This window comes from Gadus chalcogrammus, chromosome 5 (assembly GCF_026213295.1).
Source record: "Gadus chalcogrammus isolate NIFS_2021 chromosome 5, NIFS_Gcha_1.0, whole genome shotgun sequence".
Taxonomy (NCBI): domain Eukaryota; kingdom Metazoa; phylum Chordata; class Actinopteri; order Gadiformes; family Gadidae; genus Gadus; species Gadus chalcogrammus.
In genome coordinates, this window is record NC_079416.1 from 16,083,946 (window position 1) to 16,103,128 (window position 19,183).

At 45.9% G+C, this 19,183-nt stretch overlaps 2 protein-coding genes across 6 annotated transcripts in view; one reads left to right on the forward strand and one right to left on the reverse strand.

Moving 5' to 3' along the window:
- Window positions 1-16,795, reverse strand: part of pcnt (pericentrin) — a 38,161-nt gene extending 21,366 nt beyond the window's left edge. For 3 of the 5 annotated variants that reach the window (XM_056590126.1, XM_056590128.1, XM_056590129.1), the window contains exons 1-28: window positions 16,592-16,787; window positions 13,279-13,455; window positions 12,596-12,739; window positions 11,430-11,579; window positions 10,316-11,217; window positions 9,776-10,147; window positions 9,378-9,654; window positions 8,831-9,235; window positions 8,139-8,357; window positions 7,770-7,865; window positions 7,224-7,367; window positions 6,072-6,294; window positions 5,809-5,888; window positions 5,454-5,667; window positions 5,233-5,333; window positions 5,031-5,142; window positions 4,579-4,705; window positions 4,036-4,155; window positions 3,834-3,912; window positions 3,584-3,688; window positions 3,134-3,245; window positions 2,950-2,990; window positions 2,692-2,826; window positions 2,126-2,363; window positions 1,809-1,923; window positions 1,120-1,573; window positions 498-695; window positions 121-192 (exon numbers count right to left, since the gene is read on the reverse strand). In XM_056590126.1, coding sequence (XP_056446101.1) covers window positions 121-192; window positions 498-695; window positions 1,120-1,573; window positions 1,809-1,923; window positions 2,126-2,363; window positions 2,692-2,826; window positions 2,950-2,990; window positions 3,134-3,245; window positions 3,584-3,688; window positions 3,834-3,912; window positions 4,036-4,155; window positions 4,579-4,705; window positions 5,031-5,142; window positions 5,233-5,333; window positions 5,454-5,667; window positions 5,809-5,888; window positions 6,072-6,294; window positions 7,224-7,367; window positions 7,770-7,865; window positions 8,139-8,357; window positions 8,831-9,235; window positions 9,378-9,654; window positions 9,776-10,147; window positions 10,316-11,217; window positions 11,430-11,579; window positions 12,596-12,739; window positions 13,279-13,455; window positions 16,592-16,639 — 5,460 coding nt within the window. In that variant the 5' untranslated portion in view covers window positions 16,640-16,787. Of the gene's footprint in view, window positions 1-120; window positions 193-497; window positions 696-1,119; window positions 1,574-1,808; window positions 1,924-2,125; window positions 2,364-2,691; window positions 2,827-2,949; window positions 2,991-3,133; window positions 3,246-3,583; window positions 3,689-3,833; window positions 3,913-4,035; window positions 4,156-4,578; window positions 4,706-5,030; window positions 5,143-5,232; window positions 5,334-5,453; window positions 5,668-5,808; window positions 5,889-6,071; window positions 6,295-7,223; window positions 7,368-7,769; window positions 7,866-8,138; window positions 8,358-8,830; window positions 9,236-9,377; window positions 9,655-9,775; window positions 10,148-10,315; window positions 11,218-11,429; window positions 11,580-12,595; window positions 12,740-13,278; window positions 13,456-15,694; window positions 15,725-16,591 lie in introns of all 5 variants that reach the window. The other 2 variants (XM_056590124.1, XM_056590125.1) reach the window with 2 other exon arrangements.
- A 657-nt stretch (window positions 16,796-17,452) lies between these two features.
- zgc:112416 (uncharacterized protein LOC550509 homolog) overlaps window positions 17,453-19,183 on the forward strand; it is a 2,189-nt gene continuing 458 nt past the window's right edge. The window contains exons 1-7 of the mRNA XM_056589747.1: window positions 17,453-17,515; window positions 17,635-17,692; window positions 17,833-17,890; window positions 17,969-18,042; window positions 18,154-18,387; window positions 18,758-18,863; window positions 19,049-19,159. Of these exons, the coding sequence (XP_056445722.1) occupies window positions 17,460-17,515; window positions 17,635-17,692; window positions 17,833-17,890; window positions 17,969-18,042; window positions 18,154-18,387; window positions 18,758-18,863; window positions 19,049-19,159 (697 nt within the window). The 5' untranslated portion in view covers window positions 17,453-17,459. The remainder of the gene's footprint in view (window positions 17,516-17,634; window positions 17,693-17,832; window positions 17,891-17,968; window positions 18,043-18,153; window positions 18,388-18,757; window positions 18,864-19,048; window positions 19,160-19,183) is intronic.

Below are 19,183 nucleotides of genomic sequence, written 5' to 3' on the forward strand. Positions count from 1 at the left end.
TGAAAGACATGCAAAGGATTGCATGTCTACTCCAGAAACAGTAGAATGAGGGTGGATCGTTGGAGGGGTGGCCGACTAACTATCACCTATAGTGGGTGGATGACTAGGTTGAATGATTACCTGCATCTTCAGAGTCTCCAGAGCCTTGCAGTGTTCAGCATCCAAGGCCTCCTTTTGAGCAGACAAGTCCACCTGAAACGCCACAGCCAGGGGTAATCGAGTTTGACTTTCTTCAGGATTTAATGTTATAGAAATGCTGATTTAATATCCACAACGATTTAAAGATGGTGCTCTTGTGGAAATGTTAAAATGATAAACACAACAATGATGGAAGAAGGCTATTAAAAGGATTTGAAAAACAGGACATTAAAATGGGACATATCAAAGGAGGGATGCGGTTCGATCCTTTGTAATTAGACTGGCGATAGCAGTAAGAATTATGAGGATGCCCCCCACTCTTCGTTGTCAATAATATAATTTGTGGTTGTGGTGCTGACCTTGTGGGCGTTGCTGAGCTCGGTTGCCATGGCGCTGAACTTCCCCATGTGCATCTGGGCCAGCTCCATCCTCAGCCCCTCCCTACCGGACACGAGCTCGGTCTGCAGGCGCTCCAGCTCCTGAGCGTGTGCGGCCTTCAGTCGCTCCACGTCTTGTGTGTGGCTCTCCTCCTGGTACTCCATGTCATCACGCAGGGCCTACGGTAAGGGTTACGTCAGGGCCGAGGCAGACATTCACCATGCAAAGGGCTGATTATGGTTCCACGTCGACGCAACGCAAGGGGGTTTACGGACCCATAACGTCCTTGCGGACCCTCCTTGCGTCCACCGCAAGGGCCTGATGTGCACCTCTCCCCAAAAAAATTTAACCATGCGTTCGAGACGACGCAGCAGCAACGGCTGCGATTGATTCGCTCACTAGAACCCGACGCAAAACCAAAACAGGTTCACGACTGGGTCAAAGCGTCAGCGTGGTCCTTGCGTTGTATTTGTTGTGGAACCATAATCAGTGCTTTACTCTCATGAAACAGTCAATACACATGGTGGAGAAGAAGCTCAGCCCCAACTATTGTTCGGTAGGTACTGATTGGGATTAAAATGAAGTGTTTTGCGGTCCGCTCACCTGAACCTCCTTCAGATAGGTGGCCTCCAGCGTGTCCATGTTGCTCAGCATCCTCCTCTCCAGCTCGTCCCGCTCATTTTTGTGCCCGACAGAGAGCTCAGACTCCAGGGCCTCCAGTTGCGCCTGATTGGTCTCCTGGAAAACAGCCGCCAAGTGCTCGAGTTCTGCCTTCCACTTGGAGTCCAGGCTCGCTTCCATGGCGACGAGCACAGCCGTGTGCTTTGTGTCCAGCTCCGTTGCCATGGCGGCGAGCTGGTCCCGGTGGCGGGCGCTGAGGGCGTCCAGTTGTTCTTTGTGTCCGGTGGTGACGCCGTGCAGCTCTTGTGCGTGTTTGGTGAGCAGCGCCGTTCTCTGCTGCTCCAGCGCTGCCTGGTGCTTGTCGTTCCACTCCCCCAGAGAGACGCTCTCCTTATGGGCCAGGCGCTGCTCCAACTGCCCTTTCTCCTCTTGGAACCTTGAAAATGTTTCATCCAGAGATGTTAAACTCCCAAACAAAATATATATTTCAAAGGCTACCTTTTTTCTTTCTTTCAATTAGGTAGTTGGATACAAATCCCCATCATCAAATTTAAAAGTGGGCAAATGACAACCCTATGGTACACAAATGATATAAAAGCCATAGCAAGATCCAAAATTCCATCCCAGGCTTTGAAGCAGGCCCGTGCACCAAGAGGGGTGTAGCCTCCAACCTTAGATCAGCCTGCTGGAGTCGCTCCTCCCCTTGCTTCTGGAGGAGAGCAGCCAGCTCCTTCACCTCAGCAGACATGCTGCTCTTGGCCTCCCGCATTTCCCCGTCATGGTGACCTTTGGAAAGAAGAGCACATGTTTATGTTGTTTCTTAGTCATTAATAAAATAACTAACGGATATTTGTTAATGGATAACATTAAGATACACATTATGGTTAAGACCTCCATTTAAAAGCACCCTCTGAACTTGAAACTCAGTTTTAGTTCTCCTATAACCTCTGAATTCTGTGATTTTCTTTGCCAAACACGTTAATCTTACTCTGATCGCTTTCCAGTGACGCCACCATCGCCCTTGACTTCTCCAGCTCTTCTTCCAGGTGTGTCCTCTGCTCCTCCTGGGAGGAGATCCTGGCTTGGTGCTCCTTCTGGAGCTCCGCTCGGAGCCGCTGCACCTCCTCCTGGTTACCAGAGCTCAGCTCCTCGACCACCCTCTGCTTCTCCAGCTGCCGGGCCTCCTCCAGGTGACGGAGCAGGTCGTTGGCAAAGTCCTTTTTCAGCTGCAGTGGTGTAGGGGGACAATGTTTTGACTATACTTACCAGCAGTGTGCGTCTGTTGACTATTGTACAATTCTGTTTAAATTAAAACTGTTTAAATCGGTTAACATATCAGCACTTACATAATTACTGATGTGTTAGTAAAATACACAAAAATAGCAGTGTTTCGTGTGGTTTCGGATCAGCTCAAATGAATGCGCAATGACTTCACCCATCGAAAGGCACCAATCATAAACCACAGTCGCCGTAGCCGAAGCCTAATGAAGCAGTTTCATACAGCGTATGCTTTCTCTCATTCTGAATGCCATTCGTGTACGAGTGGATGTGTACCTGCTGTGTGTTCCTCTGCAGCTCTGTGGCGTGCTGTGTGCCCAGGGCAGACAGGCTGCCCTCCAGGGTGTGGATGATGGTCATTCTGCTCCGCAGCTCTTCACTGTGGCACCACATCCTTTGCTCAACCTCCACCTGAAACAGCGAGAACGTCACTGTCGTTAACATACAGCTTAACAAGAGCTCAGAAAATAAACGGGGGCCAATCAGATCACTCGGCTGATATTTATCAGAACAGACTCCATAATGTGCATTTACCTCCACCTGTCTTGCTGCTTCAAATCGCACCTTGGTAAGCTCTGGGAGAAAAAGAAAAGATATTTTTAAGCCATACATTATATATGAACATACATCTCATCTCATCATAAAATGTATTTTTATGATGATATAAAGAGAAATATTTTTCTCTTTTGTTACGGATGCAGTGTGATCTGTGTCCGACCTTTGACGTATTTCTCAGAGAGTCTGGCCCTCAGCTGCTCCAGGTCCAAGGCGTGGCGGGTCTTCATAGTCTCCAGGTCTTCATAGTAGCGCTCAGTGAGGTCAGAGCGCGCCTGAAGAACACAACGATCGTGTTGGAGGAATTAATTGGGGCATAATGTTGTTCGATGCATTCATACGGATAGCATCAAGTATCACACGGTGACGACCCACTTGGCTACAATTTTGGGAACATGGAAATGAGTGACAACGATTTAATATATTAATACAAAATAAGAATAGCATCTTGAATCATGCGGGGGATCGGTGGATTACCTTCTGCCAGAAAATATGAACGATTGACAATATTTATTTTTATACCCGATATCTTTCTGCCTGTTCTTCAATAGGTTTTCCATAGGCTGCACTAGCCTATGAGGGTTCAGGAGAACCAGAGGAGCGTCTCTCTAACCTGGAGGAGCTCCTCTTTGTAGGACAGCGAGAGAGAACCGCGCAGGTTGGACAGCTCCACCTCATGTTTCTCCTCCAGTTGCAAACGAAGTGAATCCAGATCCTCCTACACAAAATATGATACAACCAGAATGTGACGGCAGGATTAGTAGAATTGGGGGCTTAATACAATTAAAGCATGCAAGGAGAATTTGTGTGTCTATAAATGCATTTCACATTGACGTTCAGGGGGGAAATGCTTGTGAAGCTACCTTGTGTTTCTCCAGTTTCAGTGTAAACTCAGCCAGAAGGTCGTTTCTCTCTTCTGCAGCGTCGCCTTCTGTGGTGAAACTGAAGAGTCGAAAGCCATCAATCAACAGATATCCATGAATATATGAATATATATGAATTTTTTTTAATGAACTATGAAGAGACTGAATGAGGCCCTCTATTTACGCCTGCTTGTTATTGTACCTAGCATCCCCGGTCTTTAGTAGGGACTCCTCCAGGGCACTCTCAACCAGTCTGAGCTGCAGCAGAGCGATCTCCTCCCTGTAGCTCTCCTCCGTTGTTCTCAAACGCTGTTCAAAGTACCTGGAGAGAAGAGCACAGTGAGTGCTTGTGTCCGATTGTCAGCTGATTGTCTCAGAACCAAGCAGCAGCCAGAACAGCCTGTTTGTTGAACCCTGGTGGAAGTCACCAATGTGTAGGAATTACACATCCAGTTTGCGGGAACTGGATGCAAAAACTATCCGCCACAAAGCAAGAAAATCCTATTCTTCTCTTTGTTTTTCCCTTTGTCTCGTTTGACTGTTTTAGTTTATTAAAAAAAAGGTATCTAGGACTGTAATTATAATAAAAAATATGATATATATTCATATTGTTTAGAGTCTATGCTTAGGAAAAGAAAGACCAGAAGATAATTAAGATCATCGTTGTCTCGTATCCTGCACTGAACATCAACACCAGATACAAAACAAACCACTAGTAATGGAGAGTGGGTGAGTGAGGGCCTACCTCCTGAGGCCCTCCAGCTCGGCCTCATTGTGCTGCTTGATCTCCCGCCTTTGATCATTAAAATCAGCCTTCAGCCGCTCCAGGTCATCGACACGAGAAGAGCGGGCCAGCAGCTGCTCCCTGAGCTCTGTGGGACGAGAGAGGCGGGGGGAATTAATCAAGGTAGAGTCGGACCCAACAGCAAACGCACGATTTAAGGTACACGCTTGCATGCATGGGCGAGCGTGTGTCAGATGCGTGTTGTGCCTCCGGAATCAATGATCAAGTTCTCTCATCTTTCGAGCATCAAAGCACTACACTAAAGAATGGTCTGGGTCCAAACCAATAGGTACTGGGTTCGAATCCCAATGTCCACAACCTAAAGGTAACACCTACTTGTCCTTAATGTACCGTCCGGTTCCACTTTCACCTCCTATCAATATAGAATAATCATGAACCTTGTGAACTCTCACCTCCCAGCTCCTGCCGGCTGGTCCTCATGCTGTCCAGTTGGGCCCAGAGATGACCCGTTTCCTGTTCAGAGGTCTTCTTCAGTGTGGTCAGCTCCTCTTGCAGATGAGACACCTGTAAAACAGAAAGACAGGTTTTAAGTCTAAACGCATCTCCTTTACTTAAAGTAGGACATAAGTAGTCAAGTACATAAAGTAGATGTACCTCTTGTTGTAGGAGGCGCTCCTTCTCCTCTAGGTGGCGTGATTGCAACTCTTTCTCCTTCAGTAGCGTTTGTTTACTACTGACCAGCTCCTCCAAGGAACCTGACGGGGGAATCACAGCACAAGCATGTGCCGATGGTTAGGTCACCATCGTGCGGGACAGGCAGGTTCTTCTTCATAGATAACAGGTCAGGTTCATGAGAAGCATTGGTAGGTACTGACTGGCAGCAGCGTCTCTGTCTGCCCAGGCCAGGTTGAGCTCCTCCTCCAGCCTGTGGACATCTGCCACACTGGAAGCGCGCAGTTCCTCCAGAGAGGTCCGGGTGACAGCCAACTCAGCCACGGTGTCATCCAGGCTCTTCTGGGTCTCAGAGAGGACGGTTCTGAGGTCTGCCATGGACTTCTCCGTCTCCTCCTCCCACTGTGACTTCATGACCTGCGGAACACAACACCAGTGAAATGAACACAATTTCCGTATGTGACTTGGAGATCAACTGAAATGCTGGACTAAACTACTGAAAGACCATTTAACCATGAGAAAACCGCACTTGAGAAGGCATTTATGAATGCCTAGTACCTGTATCTCGTTGGCCCGGTTCATCTCTGTCAAACTTTTCTCCTCCAAGAGACGACTCTCGTACTGCTGCCTTAGTTCATCTGTGCACAATAAGAACAGAAAAGCCAAAAAAATAACCGAGTTCAATTGCAACACAGAGTTTCAGGTTCCAACTGCTCAAATGTCCACTCTACTAGGGGCAAATAATTCACCTTAGAGAACAAAATAAAAGAGGACAAACGAAAAGCCCATGCGACGCGTCAACCCCGTCACTCGTGACTAACCCAGGTCCTGTTGGTTCTGCTGCCGCAGGCGCTCCAGCTCAAACTGCTGCTTGGCCTGGAGCATGGCGTTCTCCCCGGTCCACTTGTCCCGCAGCTCCGCCTGCACCTGGCTGAGCGCCGCCTCGCGCTCCCGCTGCAGGTTGGCCTGGGAGAGCTCCAGCCGCGAGGTGTGGAGGTCGGCCAGGCTCAGACGCAGCGCCTCCATGTCCACCGACTGCTTGGTCTGTGTGAGGAGGGTTAACAGGGGGCGTTGTAACGCAATGTGCAGGCGCGATCCGAGGAGTTTGTGCGCAGAATTTCAGTTTAGTTTTTCCTGATATTATGCATTGTTAAAATATTCTTAAAACATTAAAAAAATCATTCACATTCTGGAAACTGTTTTGTTGACATTTCGAAAATCTAATAAAGGTAGGAAGGATTTCATTAGCAAGCCATGAAACAATTCGCCTGGAATCCATCCTTATCACTTGACCACACATTCTGTTTTGCTACACGGATCAGTCTGGACCTCCACATCGATTTCCTGAAATTACAATGCAATCGGGAGACAGTTAGGGCCTGTGTCTTAGCTGATGACGTAACCGAGCCCCTCTTGGACTGAGTCATGGTTGAGGACATGAAATTATGACCGCCGCTTGCAAAACACTAAAGGCATCTCCAGAAGCACCAAGGGGTAACTTTAACAATAGTTGAGCCAACACAGCCATAAGTGCAGACATGCAGAAATAGACTCAACTATTAAACAAGAGCAAGCGTATAGACTGGCAGAAAAATACGTTGTTGCCGTTTTCTTTTATCCTGCGTGTCCACTGCACAGCGCACCATGATGGCGTAACAGGTTTTGTAACACTGATTGGCTGAAGAAGTTCTGTCTGTCGAGGCAAGTCCCGCCCAATGAATTCAATGTGGGCAGCTAGAGGTCCAGGACTGATCCATGTAGGAAAAACGGAATATGTGATCACTTAGGGAACCAGGAGGGTCTCCAGGCTATAAATCAATTTGTTAATAATAAATTACTTTAGAAGAAATTAGAAGGTGGATTGAACCAACATTCAATTAAAAACGGAGCACCAAGGCAAAAGAGAAAGAGAGACCAGGAAGGAACCACATGAACAGCAAACAGATCACGGGGTTCTCCTCCCTGGTGCATACCTGTGCCTGCTGTATTTCTGCATGATGGGCGGTCTCCATGCAGTCTGTGAGCCTGGAGGTCAACTCCAGCCTCAGTTGACTCATCTCCTCCCCGTGTCCGGCGCTCAGCTCTGACAGCATTCGCTGGTGCTCGCGCTCAGTCACCTGCACAGGGACCGCACAACCATGACGACGGGCTATTAGGCTAAAGAAGCAACGTGGACCAGAGCATTATACCAACAATAGAGAGCGCATCACACAAGCATACATATGCCACAAACATGAGGGATAATCCCTAATTACCTTAAAACAAAAAATATTGATTTAAATAAGAAGGTGAATGTAGTGTGTAGTGTGTTGTGTTAATTTTAACAGGTTGCTATGAATAAGGGGTGTAACGTTTCCTACACCCTACAATGAATGCAGTAAAATATGAAGTAAATCATCGGAAGTGAAGAGCTTTTGAGCATGTATTTACGTACAGTCGAGGATTCCTGCCTTCTCCACCAGACCAGGAGATGGAGCAGTAACCCACCCCTGCCCCAGGCTCCCCCTAGCTGACTCTACCTGCTTAATGAGGCTGATCTGCTTTTTATGTTCCTCGCCGAGAGCAGCCTTCTGCGCAGACAGCTCTCTCTCCAGACGACGGTTCAGCTCAGACATCTACGGATCGATAAGCACATGATGACTAATGCCGGCATCTGCATCACCTTCCTCATCGTTGTACAAGCAACGTAGAGTTGAAATGAAAAGTACATTGAAAAGTGCAGAGTCTGGTTGTTACCCAATTCGATTTTCATTGAATATGCCTGGTTATAAAAGTTAATTTAGACAAAACAGGAGAGACACATCTTCTTGGACAAACATTTATGTAAATAACTGATGTCATGCGCTTCATTGTAAAGAAGGGTAGGTTAGGGTGAGTTTAAATAGTACCTCGGCCTGGTGTTTCTGAGAGAGTTCCTCCACCTCTTCATGGTGAGATTGCCTCAGCCGCTTGGTGGTCTCCTCCAGTGCCATGGCCTGCTTCTCCATGAGGGTCTTCACCTCAGACTCCTGCTGCCCCCTCTGCTCCTCCAGGAGACGCCTGGCTCCCCGCAGCTCCTCCTCTTTCTCCTGCTGCTCGTCCTCCCATTTCTCCCGCACCTCGGCCAACTAGGGAGAAAGCATGATAAAAAGTTAGCAATCCAACGTCAAACACACCGTCCACTTAAGGCCTGAACAAGCCCGGGAGACTGGAACACGTAAGAAACACAACCAGGTATCTGCAGCATCAAGGGGGCTTATCAACATGGTTCCCGAACAATTTGGTTTTTTGTTTCTAAGCTTGTTACACTCCAATATTTAACAAAACATAGGAGTGTTCACAAGTTACGGTTTGAAAAAAGAAGGGATTTTCTATTTTGCAACTCATTATCCAGATGTAGCACACATTGGCTGCATTGTTGGTTGATAAATCAACCGCTAGACTATATTCGGTGTAATGACCCGTTAAGTAGGCTTGGCAGATGAATCTATTGAAAACAGTATGCCTCATTGTTGCATGGGGTGTGCGCGAACGACTTTGACAAACCCTGCAGAAGCATGTTGTGGCCCTTTACGAGATACCGAATAATTATCTTGTTTACCTCCTCCTCCTTTGCCTGGATCAGTGTCTCAAATTGCTCGAGTTCCTCCTCCAGGATTTGCTCCATTTTCCTCAGCTGTCTATCCATCTCCTCCTCTTTTAGCCTGTGCGCCTCCCCTGCTTGGACCTGTGCCTCCTCTAGGGGAACCAGGGTGTGCTTTAGACTGACAAGCTCATCCTCCAGTCGGCTCCTTTGCTCTTCAGTGCTTCCCAGAGTTCTCCGGCTCTCCTCCAGCTCTCCCTCCATCTTCTCCAGCTCCTCCTTGGCAGCCTCAACCTGAAGGCGAGTGGTGTTGAGGTCCTTGAGGGCAGAGTCCAACTCCAGGGTCTTTTGAACCAGGAGGGCAGCAGTGGTTTCATGCCTGGCTTTGGTGTCTACCAGCTCCGATACGATTTGGTCCTTGGCCTTTGAAGGGGAAGGAGAGGAAAATACTGTCAAGTTTGTCTGCTTTGGTGATCAATCTTAATCATTATTTCATGTATTTTCTCCACGATACAAATGGGTTCAGAAAGTGTGTGGTTTAAATTATTTAAAGATAGATATGTACCTGAAGATCCAGATGGGCCTTCTCCTCAATCACCTCCGTCAGATCGCCAGGCAGTTTGTCGGCAAGCAGAGCAGACGGAGGGGTCGTGGTGAAGAAGAGCATGGAGGACCCGTCCTCCTTTTCCTCCAAGAAGGGGCTGTCTTTGTTCTCAAAGTGGTCCTGTTCAGACGTGTACAGGTTTTCCTCCTCCAGTTCCTGCTCCTGGCTCCTCTGCTTCTCCCTTTCCTCCTCAAGCTCCCAGAGTGCCTCCTTGAGTTCTTCCGTTACTTGTGCCCACCTGCAAAAACCATGAACAAACTTGTTAAACCAATTTCAATGTACATTTTCTAAGAGGATAACACCTTTTTATTTACTGCCAAACAACGTCAAAAAAGGTACAGCATGAGCCTCTCTCCTACCGGCTCCTGGCCTCTTCCAGTTCCTCCGCGCTCTTGGAGACCTCCTCCCTCAGGATATCGAGCTCCCTCTCTTTCAGGTCCAGCTCGTCTCTGAGCTCCTCACACTGCTGTCCGAGAAGCGCCTTGGCCAGGTCCGCCGGCTCCTCGGCCGGCTGCCGCGACGCCTCCCCGAACTCTGCATCGCCGCTGCAGGGCGAGGTGATGGGCCAGCCTGGCGACACGCCGCGGGGGTAGCAGTCCAGGACGAGGTCGGACGCTGCCGAGCATTGTGCGTCAGAGAAGTTGAGGAGGTTGTCGTAGTTTTCCCGGAGAGGGTTGGAGATGGAGAAGAGGTGCGACGGGTCACCCAGAATCTCACTGTTGAGCTCAAAACTGTCAAATATAAAAAGAAGTACGAATGATTAACATAACTACAGTCGCGATTGGCTGATTTAAAACTGATAATTTAGACATGTTTCGAGGTGTGTGAAGCATTTAACATGCACGCCGATTAAACCATGGACAACCACACAATTATGGTCATCAGCATTATTCACTGACCTGTAATTGGCAGAGTTCTCTTCAAGGATGTGTTCTTCAAAGCTCTGATTGGCCTGGCAGGAGTTGGACTTTGCAGTGGACAAGTAGCGCTCCATCAAGATGTCCGTGCAGACAGATCTGGCCAGACCATCTTCAGAGAGCGCTTCCTGGCCTGGTCCACCTTCCTCATCCTCATCCTGACCGAAGCTGACCCTTTCCTGGTTCTGTCTATTCTTGGACGCCTTGATACCCGAGTCTTCCTTCTCCAGTCTGTCAATCTCTTTCTCCCCCTCTTCCAAGAGCTGCCGGATTCTGTCCAGCTCCTCCCTGTGCTCCTCCTCGAGCCTCCTCGTTTCCTCTTCCCGTCTCTCCCTCTCCTCCTCTAGGGTGCAGAGACGGAGGGCCGAGCTTGCGACCTCCTCTTTCAGCCTCTCTGCGTTCTCCTGCTCTCTGACTAGCATCCTGCTGGTCTCTTGGAGCTGGGTGTTGAGAAGCTCCTTCTCCTCCTTGTATCTCTGGATCTCAAAGGACTGGCTTTGGGCTTGGCTTATCTGCTCCTGGAGGTCTCGTAGCTGCAGCTCAGTTTGTGCTTCCCTTTGCTTCATTACTTTCTTAATTTCCCTATTCTCCTCCTCCAGCAAAGAAAGCATATTTTGGCAGTGATCCTTCTCCTTGGCGAGTTCTTCACATATTCTTCGGCTGTTGGACCTCTCCTCTTCTAGCTCGGCACCGAGCCTGAGGAGGAGGGCGTCTGTTTCGGTGTCTCCATTAGCCTTAGAGTTTGTGTTTAAACTCTCTTTAAGTTCCCCCAGTGGGAGCTCCACACAGGAGGGGACAGAGTCTTTGGAGCCATGCCGTTGCTGGAAATGAGGTGACTCGGGGACCCCTGTTTGACATTTAATGCGCAAAAACTCCACGCTAGTCTGCAATACAGTAGAAAGATAATTTAAGTTTAACATCTGCAGTAATCTTCACAGATGTAGGGAACACCTAATGTGAATATCATTTTACACCTTTTGATTGAATCCTCATTGTAACATATGTAAATATTGCAATCAATTGCAGTACATTTTTGCAAATTTTTGCAATAAATAATTTAAATAAAACTGCTTCTGTATGTTGCCTAGCATCGTACCTGCTGAAGCTGCTTCTGCAAGGCCTGGATCTGTCCGGCAAGGGACTGGGCCTCTAGCTGTACCTGGTCTCTGCTGGCCTGGGCTTCCTGAAGGTTGAAGCTCAGCTTGGCGATGATCTCGTTGCGCTTCTCCACAGCCTGCTGCAGCTGCTGCAGAACGAAAAGGAGGCATTTTTGTGTTAAAGACCATACTTGTCTTTGAGGACGTCACTACAGTGTAGTAACGCAATGTCCTCATTTCCCATACCCGAGGTACCCTACTTTGTTAATAATGCAGCCTTACTTTCTGTAAATATTTCATGATTTAGTTGTGGGTGGGGATGGGTTCGATTTTATAAACTAGTTATGATTAATTAAGTGATTACTGCAGTGAAAATTATACAAACACCTTTGAATCATTTTACAAATGCCCTATGTGAAGATCATATAATTTTTGTGATGGGTGACTGCAGTGAACATGATAAGGTACACCTGAACAAAATAATCTATAGCAATCTCCCTATGAAATCAACAAAACGCATAATAAAGTATGGCTACAAAGCCTTCATTTCATTTCCTCTGCAGCTCACATAGATAGCGCTGAATAACGTTGAGATCATAAGACACCCTAAAACCCGATGGTGCATTTTGATTTAATTTCACCATATCAAAGTGACAACAATACTTAATACATTACAGTGACACAAAGCCAGGTTCTGTTTCATGTCTACCCACAGAAAATTATGCTTCATCAAGACTGCTTTGATAAATAATCTGAGACAGGGGAGGATGAAACAATTCCAAAATGAACAGGCTAGACTGAACCCAGACACAAAGACAGTCAACCTTCATTGCACACTCGCATACAGAAAACAGGAAGCACCTGGTTTACAAATAAAGCTAAATTGAACCATTAGCCAAAACATTGCTACCCAACCCAATTGGAAATGTACAAGTGTTTGATAAATGCATTTTCAAAAAATACTTATTCACAGGTTCATAACCACGTGCCACAGAATTAAAATAAGCCCATTTTCCAGTGTGAATTCACTTCTTAGCATATGACACTGAATGAAGCAACATACATATTCATGAAATAAATAGAAGGCATTCTCACTTGTCACTCGACAGAAAAATATTAATACCCTTTCTGCAGTGCAGTATAATGTCAAGAGTTTCATGGATACCTTGAGCTGCTCTTTGCCAGTCAGTGCTATTAGCTCATCTTCCATCTCTTCAACAGGGGAGGTAATGGGGCCTTGGCTCGGATGCTGGGACGGAATCTTCTGGCCATGGATCTGGACCGTAAAAGTCTTGGGTTTTTGGGGCACCTAAACATGATAAACATGGCTTTTACATTTAAACACGATTGGTGCTTTAAGGAGCTTCCTACATGAATTTATATGTATGACACATTATCAGGTTCCATTTAAAAAATAACCTAGTAGTCAAGACAACATCAACGTTTAGAAGAATATTGCTCACTACATGAGCAGGTTCAGAGAGACCTTGAGTGGAATTCTCTTTTAATCCTGCTGACGTCGCCATGGCAACGTCATAATGCCCTCTTCCCCCCCCCCCCCCCCCCCCCCCCCCCCCCATACACAACTACATGTTTACTGACCCATTTCTCTAACGTATGTCTACAAGGCAGGGGGCAAAAGCCTCTAGCGGAATCACACAATGTAATGTAATTCAATGCAAAAGTAATACAGGTCAGCTATGAATAGTGAATGGGTCCAAATCAAAAGGACATTAAATCCTTTCAACATTTTGTTGAAAGTCTGTCCGGTTTCGGATGAACATGTCTGTCCGGTTTCGGATGAACATCTCTAAATACCAAATAAATGATTTGGACCAGCAGCCCTACCTCGTGGTTGATCTTGCACTTCTCCTTAGCGCCACTAGCTGGCGCCGGCGCCGGCTCTAGGGGTCGCTCTTGCGCTGGGCGGTCAATTTTCGGGTCATTCTGGCCCTTCCTCTTCGCCGTCTTTTTCTGCGTCCCCTCACTGTCACCTTTCGCCCGCCTCTCTCGGAAGCTAGCAAGCTGCGCAGGAAGGAAAGCGAGACGTACACGGACACATAGGTCAGCACGGCCGAGCACCACACCACCAGCATGGCCGGCCTCAGGGCTGGGTGGAGGGATGACGGTTAGCACCCTGGCTGCATCTTCTCACTCAAAAAACACAGCTGGAAATAACAGCATGCACTTAGAACTGCACGGATGATTTACCCCCTTGAGCACTGAGTACCGACCACAGTAGCCCTTATGTCAGAGGAGTCAGAGTGATCAAGCAGAAGAGGCAGTATCCCAAAAAAAGAAGCCATGAAATCCCAACCTCGCTTGGCCATAAATAGAACTAAATCATGACCCAGCAGGGTAAAGAAGTTCAAAGTGAAGTGGGAATAGTCTCAAATCTCCAGGTAGATTATTTAAAGAGCATGAACAGGGAGAGAAACCTGTTGAGAAAACTAAAAAAACAGGACAGAAACTGATGGTGCACAAAAATATTCCCATCGATTGGTCCGATTCAGATTTATCTTTTGGTTTGTGGAAAGGTCAAAGATAGAAAAGGCTGAGCGCCCTTTGAAGTATTAGAACATAATGTCATGGGTCAAGAATGACAAAAGGAAAGAAGAAAAGACGATACGGTGATCCATAGAAAAGTCAAAGCCACAAAATAAAAGTCCATGACAAATCCCCTGGACTCCAACCACGTCAGCTTGGGACGAATCATTATCCAGATTTGCCTGTTCACTGTGAGATAACCTGTGCCGCTCCCTTCTCTCCCTCTTCTTAAAGCAGCTTAGAAATCAGATTACAGCTGTTCCACAGAACCACAGACAGCCATGTTTAGCACTCCATAATCACTAGTCATTACTCTATACCCTGCACCCTGCCCCCCCTTCTCCATCTCTCTTAAATATATTTGCTTAAAGTCAAAACAATCAATACTCCAATAATCAGACAGCCATCAATCTTCCACCTTGTCCCAGACGTCTGTTCCACTATCCAGGAAAAAGCTCTATTCCAAGAGAGCAGCATGCTCACACACCATCGTGTTGCAAACTGTCACAAGCCAAAGAGCAGTGAGAACCACTGGCTCCCGAGCAGGGAACGGCTAAAAGTGAGCAGACCAGAGGAGGAGGAGGAGTAGGATGAGGAGGGTGGAGATAGGGACCGACCAAATGGAGATAGGGGGGCAGAGCTCAGAGAGCTCTGTGGCAAGCAACCTCAGTGCCCGTTCAATTCAGATGGATGCGTGTGCACGTGACCACTGTTGTACTGTTGCTAAGAGAAATGAGTCATATACACGCACAATTTATTTGTACATGTTCATGTACGCAACTGTATTTTTCTCATTGTCCATTTGGTACATGCTCAAACAGCTCTTGAATGGCTTGAACAACATCATTGTTCTACAGATTCCTACTGCACCATGCAACCTACTCCTCCTGGGATGACATGGAGATGGGCTGCGTATAGACATTGAAGACAGCCACCTTTCTCGTTCAAAGACTTGCATAAATTCCCTTATACACTGACAAGCCCCCCAGCCTATAGCGCTATCCCTCAATTACTTCCTTCATCGCCTTGAATTTGCAACACTTATGTCACAGACAGTATACAAACCAAGAGAGGTAGAGGGAATAGAAAGAATGACAAGGGGAAAAATATTTTGCCTGAAGCCTTGTCTGTAATGTGGGTGCCAGACAGTCTTCCATTCTGTCTGAGTGTCACATGAAATCTAAAATCGATACAATGCTGCCCTACAATACAACAACCAGTCACTCCGAGACAGAACTCCGCAGGCAATATCTAATATATTAATATGCACTTTGAAATTATTGTACACATGCACACAACATGTGACTGTGTGCATGGGATGATTATTACCAGAGTAAATTTGGTGCCCAGCACATTAAAGAAAAGTGGAATGCATCACCATGGCAACAGCATCAATGCAAGATTCAGCTACATTGCATAAGCCTGTTGCACCACCTGATGGCATATATGCACAATGACAGCCTTCATTCAACAATGAAAGGAAACGTTTGTGAGGCAAATTAGAGTAGAAACCCAACCCTGATTGAACTCAATGCAATAATATTTGAAGGATATATTACATTTGCCGCAATCAAACACCCATGGAGAGAAATAGAAGGAAAAAAACACCTAAGAGACGTAATATCCAGAGAGAAACAGGGAACAGCTACAATCACCAGAGCCAGAGTTCCTAAAGCCCAATAATCTGTTATTTTTAACACGTCTTCATACTACTCACCGGTTGACTTCTGGGCATGGCAGACGGTTTCTGTCATGAGGAACAACAAGTGGTTGAGTCTGGACCCTACATAGCAGTTTGTTGTCAAATTGATTACGTTTAAAAATGTGTTCTTCCAACATGATCCATCAATAAACATGGTTCGCATCAGAAGTGCATGACAATATCTAAATGATGCGTGTGTCGCTTGTTGAAGATGAGCTACACGTCGTTTGTCAAGCAACGAGATGACATTTGAACTTGACCATGTAGAATGGACGCCATAACGTCGGGCTAATAGATACGAAATAAATTAAATAGAAAATATTTTGTTATTACATTTCTAGATCGTTCTTGTATAATGAAAGAATACGGCCATATGTAATGCATCACCGTTAACCATTTGATACATTAAGATATTTTGGATTTTGTAATCTATTGACATTGCAAAAATTGCCATGGTCACAAGTTGCAACCGAATTGTACTTTATGAGAAGATTGTTTGGCGTTTATATGTATTTAATGAAGACAGTGATCCTTATTTAACGATAGGCGGAAGACATAGTATGGCATGGGAAGGCAACATTATAGTATACATCCGCAAGAACATAAAAACCCCAATGTATCTAAACTTGGCATGTGTTACTTTCACTTGAGATCAACTCATTTTCAAACGAACACATCAGTGCAGCTGCAGCCAATGCGCGGCAAACTCACAACATTGCATGATACCCTGCAGTTGAATATCAGCTAAACGACAATGAACCCCACTATGATAAACTGGCTCAGTATAGCGGTTCATCGAGCATCGATCAGGTGCAACTCTGTGACAAAGAGTTCACGAGCCACTGCTATTAGCCACCGCTATTAGCCACCCGTTTAGCCTAGGCTTGAATAGAGCTAATGTTAGCAACAAACCTTGGCTCTTCCTGCTTCTAGCTTCCTTTGTCGTTCATCTTCATCCATATCTTAGTCAAACAAGGTGTGTCAGTGCTTTGGGCAAACGATCATAGTTCGGCCAAAATTGCCGTAATACTTCACTTCATATGCATATATTAAACTATGTTGAAGACTTTTGGCTTTCTTCAGAAGAGCAAACTGTCAACAGACAATATTCAATATGGCCGCCAAAGCTTTTCGACTCCGCCCTTATCGAGTCGCCTCGGGTGAAAGGACCAATCAGGTCAATGCGAGTTTTTTTTCTTATCCACTAGTTCCTGTTCCTGGGCTAATAAAATATTTACCTGCAAAGTTTAAATTTCCACGTGTTGAGGCGCTTAATTATCAACCGACAAGCTACCTTACTGACTTTTGATTTAACCCCATTAGTCATACACAAAATATTGATTGTCATTGTTATCATTGCCGAAAGGACTAGGTCAATGAATAGATACGTATTCTCATATCCTTTGTATGCCCTCTCTCTCTCTCTCTCTCTCTCTCTCTCTCTCTCTCTCTCTCTCTCTCTCTCTCTCTCTCTCTCTCTCTCTCTCTCTCTCTCTCTCTCTCACACACACACACACGCACACACACACACACACACACACACACACACACACACACACACACACACACACACACACACACACACACACACACACACACACAGACACAGACACACTACTCTCCTTTTCTGTATTTAATCATCTAATATCGCCTTATTGTTCTTTGTGTTCAGATTCACCAATGAAACAATCAGGAAAGTTGCAGTAAAGCTCACGATTAACTTCAGTAAATAGGCGTGTCGCCTGGCAACCATGTGTGCGTGTGCTGGCTTTTGTTTAGCATGGAGACAGACAGTACAGTTAAAAACAACCGTGCCTCTCTTCCGCATGACTTCAGGTAGACACACATTTGTATACATATTTGTATTAGTCTGATTTCGTGCCTATTTGACGTTCCAATTTTTAATTAAAATAATTTGAACACTCTAAAAAGTTATGATTTCTTTCTTTTACCAGCATGACAGATCCCTTAGTGGATCAGATGACTAAACTCAGACTGAAACTTATAGAGAAGGTAGAATATACACTAAAAATACTTCAGAAATGGATTCAGAGAAAACAAATGCTTTAAAACATTTAAACATTATTTTCTCTGAATGTAAAATTCTAAATTGCAAATTCTTTCTATCTTTTACATATACCTGCATTCTCTAGAAGTTGAACAACGAAAGAAACAGGGTGGACGAAAGAACAGATTCTGTCCAATCCTCAAGTAAGATACTAGTGTTTTACTATTAAGTGTACTTTTTTTCATTCCTGAATTGACTATACTGAATTGTTTTTTTTTAAGGAACCTATGATGGAGAGATGTATGCACTGCACGGCGCACTGAGGAGGAAACGAGACTTACTGCAAAGATTGAGAGTTTGTAAAGATTTTAATTTGACAAAGATAAAAACGTTTTGTTGTTCTGTACTTTTATATCTGCACATACATTCATTTTCACTGAGCAGTAAGCGGTTCCTCGCTTTGTAGGAACAGCACATTCTGGAGGAACTCCGCAGACCTCGTACCTGGGGAGGACCGCAGAGACGACGCTCCCAGCCTCAACACCACCACCGCCACGCTGATCACTTTCCTTCATTACCCCCTCCTTACCCAGCGCCCTTCCCCTACCAGCCTACCCCTGGGCCTGTGGTGATACCGTTTCTGCTCCCTCCGATACACGTTCCGGCACAGCCCCCACAATACATTCAACAAGTTTCAACTGTGAGAATTTTATATGATTCATTTTCAAACATTTATTGCCCCTCCACTTTTGTCTGAGGCTGTTTGGCGCCCTCTGCTGTCGGAAGTATGCAAGTGCAATAGGTTAAATATAAATGTATATAATACTATCATTAGTCTACACAATACACTAGTCTGCTTTATCTCTTCCCCTTATTTAGTAACAGTACTAAACAAATACAGTTAGAAAGAAAGAATCACTACAGACAATACGCATGTGGAAATGGATATTATCTCTTATATTATCTCTCTCTCTCTCTCTCTCTCTCTCTCTCTCTCTCTCTCTCTCTCTCTCTCTCTCTCTCTCTCTCTCTCTCTCTCTCTCTCTCTCTCTCTCTCTCTTCTTCTGCAGATTCCTCAGCAGCAGCCAACCTTCATCCAACAGGTGCCACTGCAGCAACAACCGATGAGCCAGCCGGCCCCGCCCCCTCCGAATCACGGCCGCAGCATCAAAGAGGGTATATATATGTTCTTTGTGTTCATCATGGGCCTCTATTTGTTCTTTGTGGGGATCACATGACCCTTAGATGTTATTTGTGGTCATCCCATTAACCTCATATGTTCTTTGTGGTCATCAACAGGTCTCTATATGTTCTTTTTGGTCATTACGTGGCCCTTATGTGTTCCTATTTGTATTTCCCAGACATGGTGGAGATGATGCTCATGCAGAATGCCCAGATGCATCAGATTGTGATGCAGAACATGATGCTGAAAGCCCTGCCTCCCCTGGGCTTCCCTGGGTCTGAGAGGCCCGGTCACGCTACTGGACACACAGGGG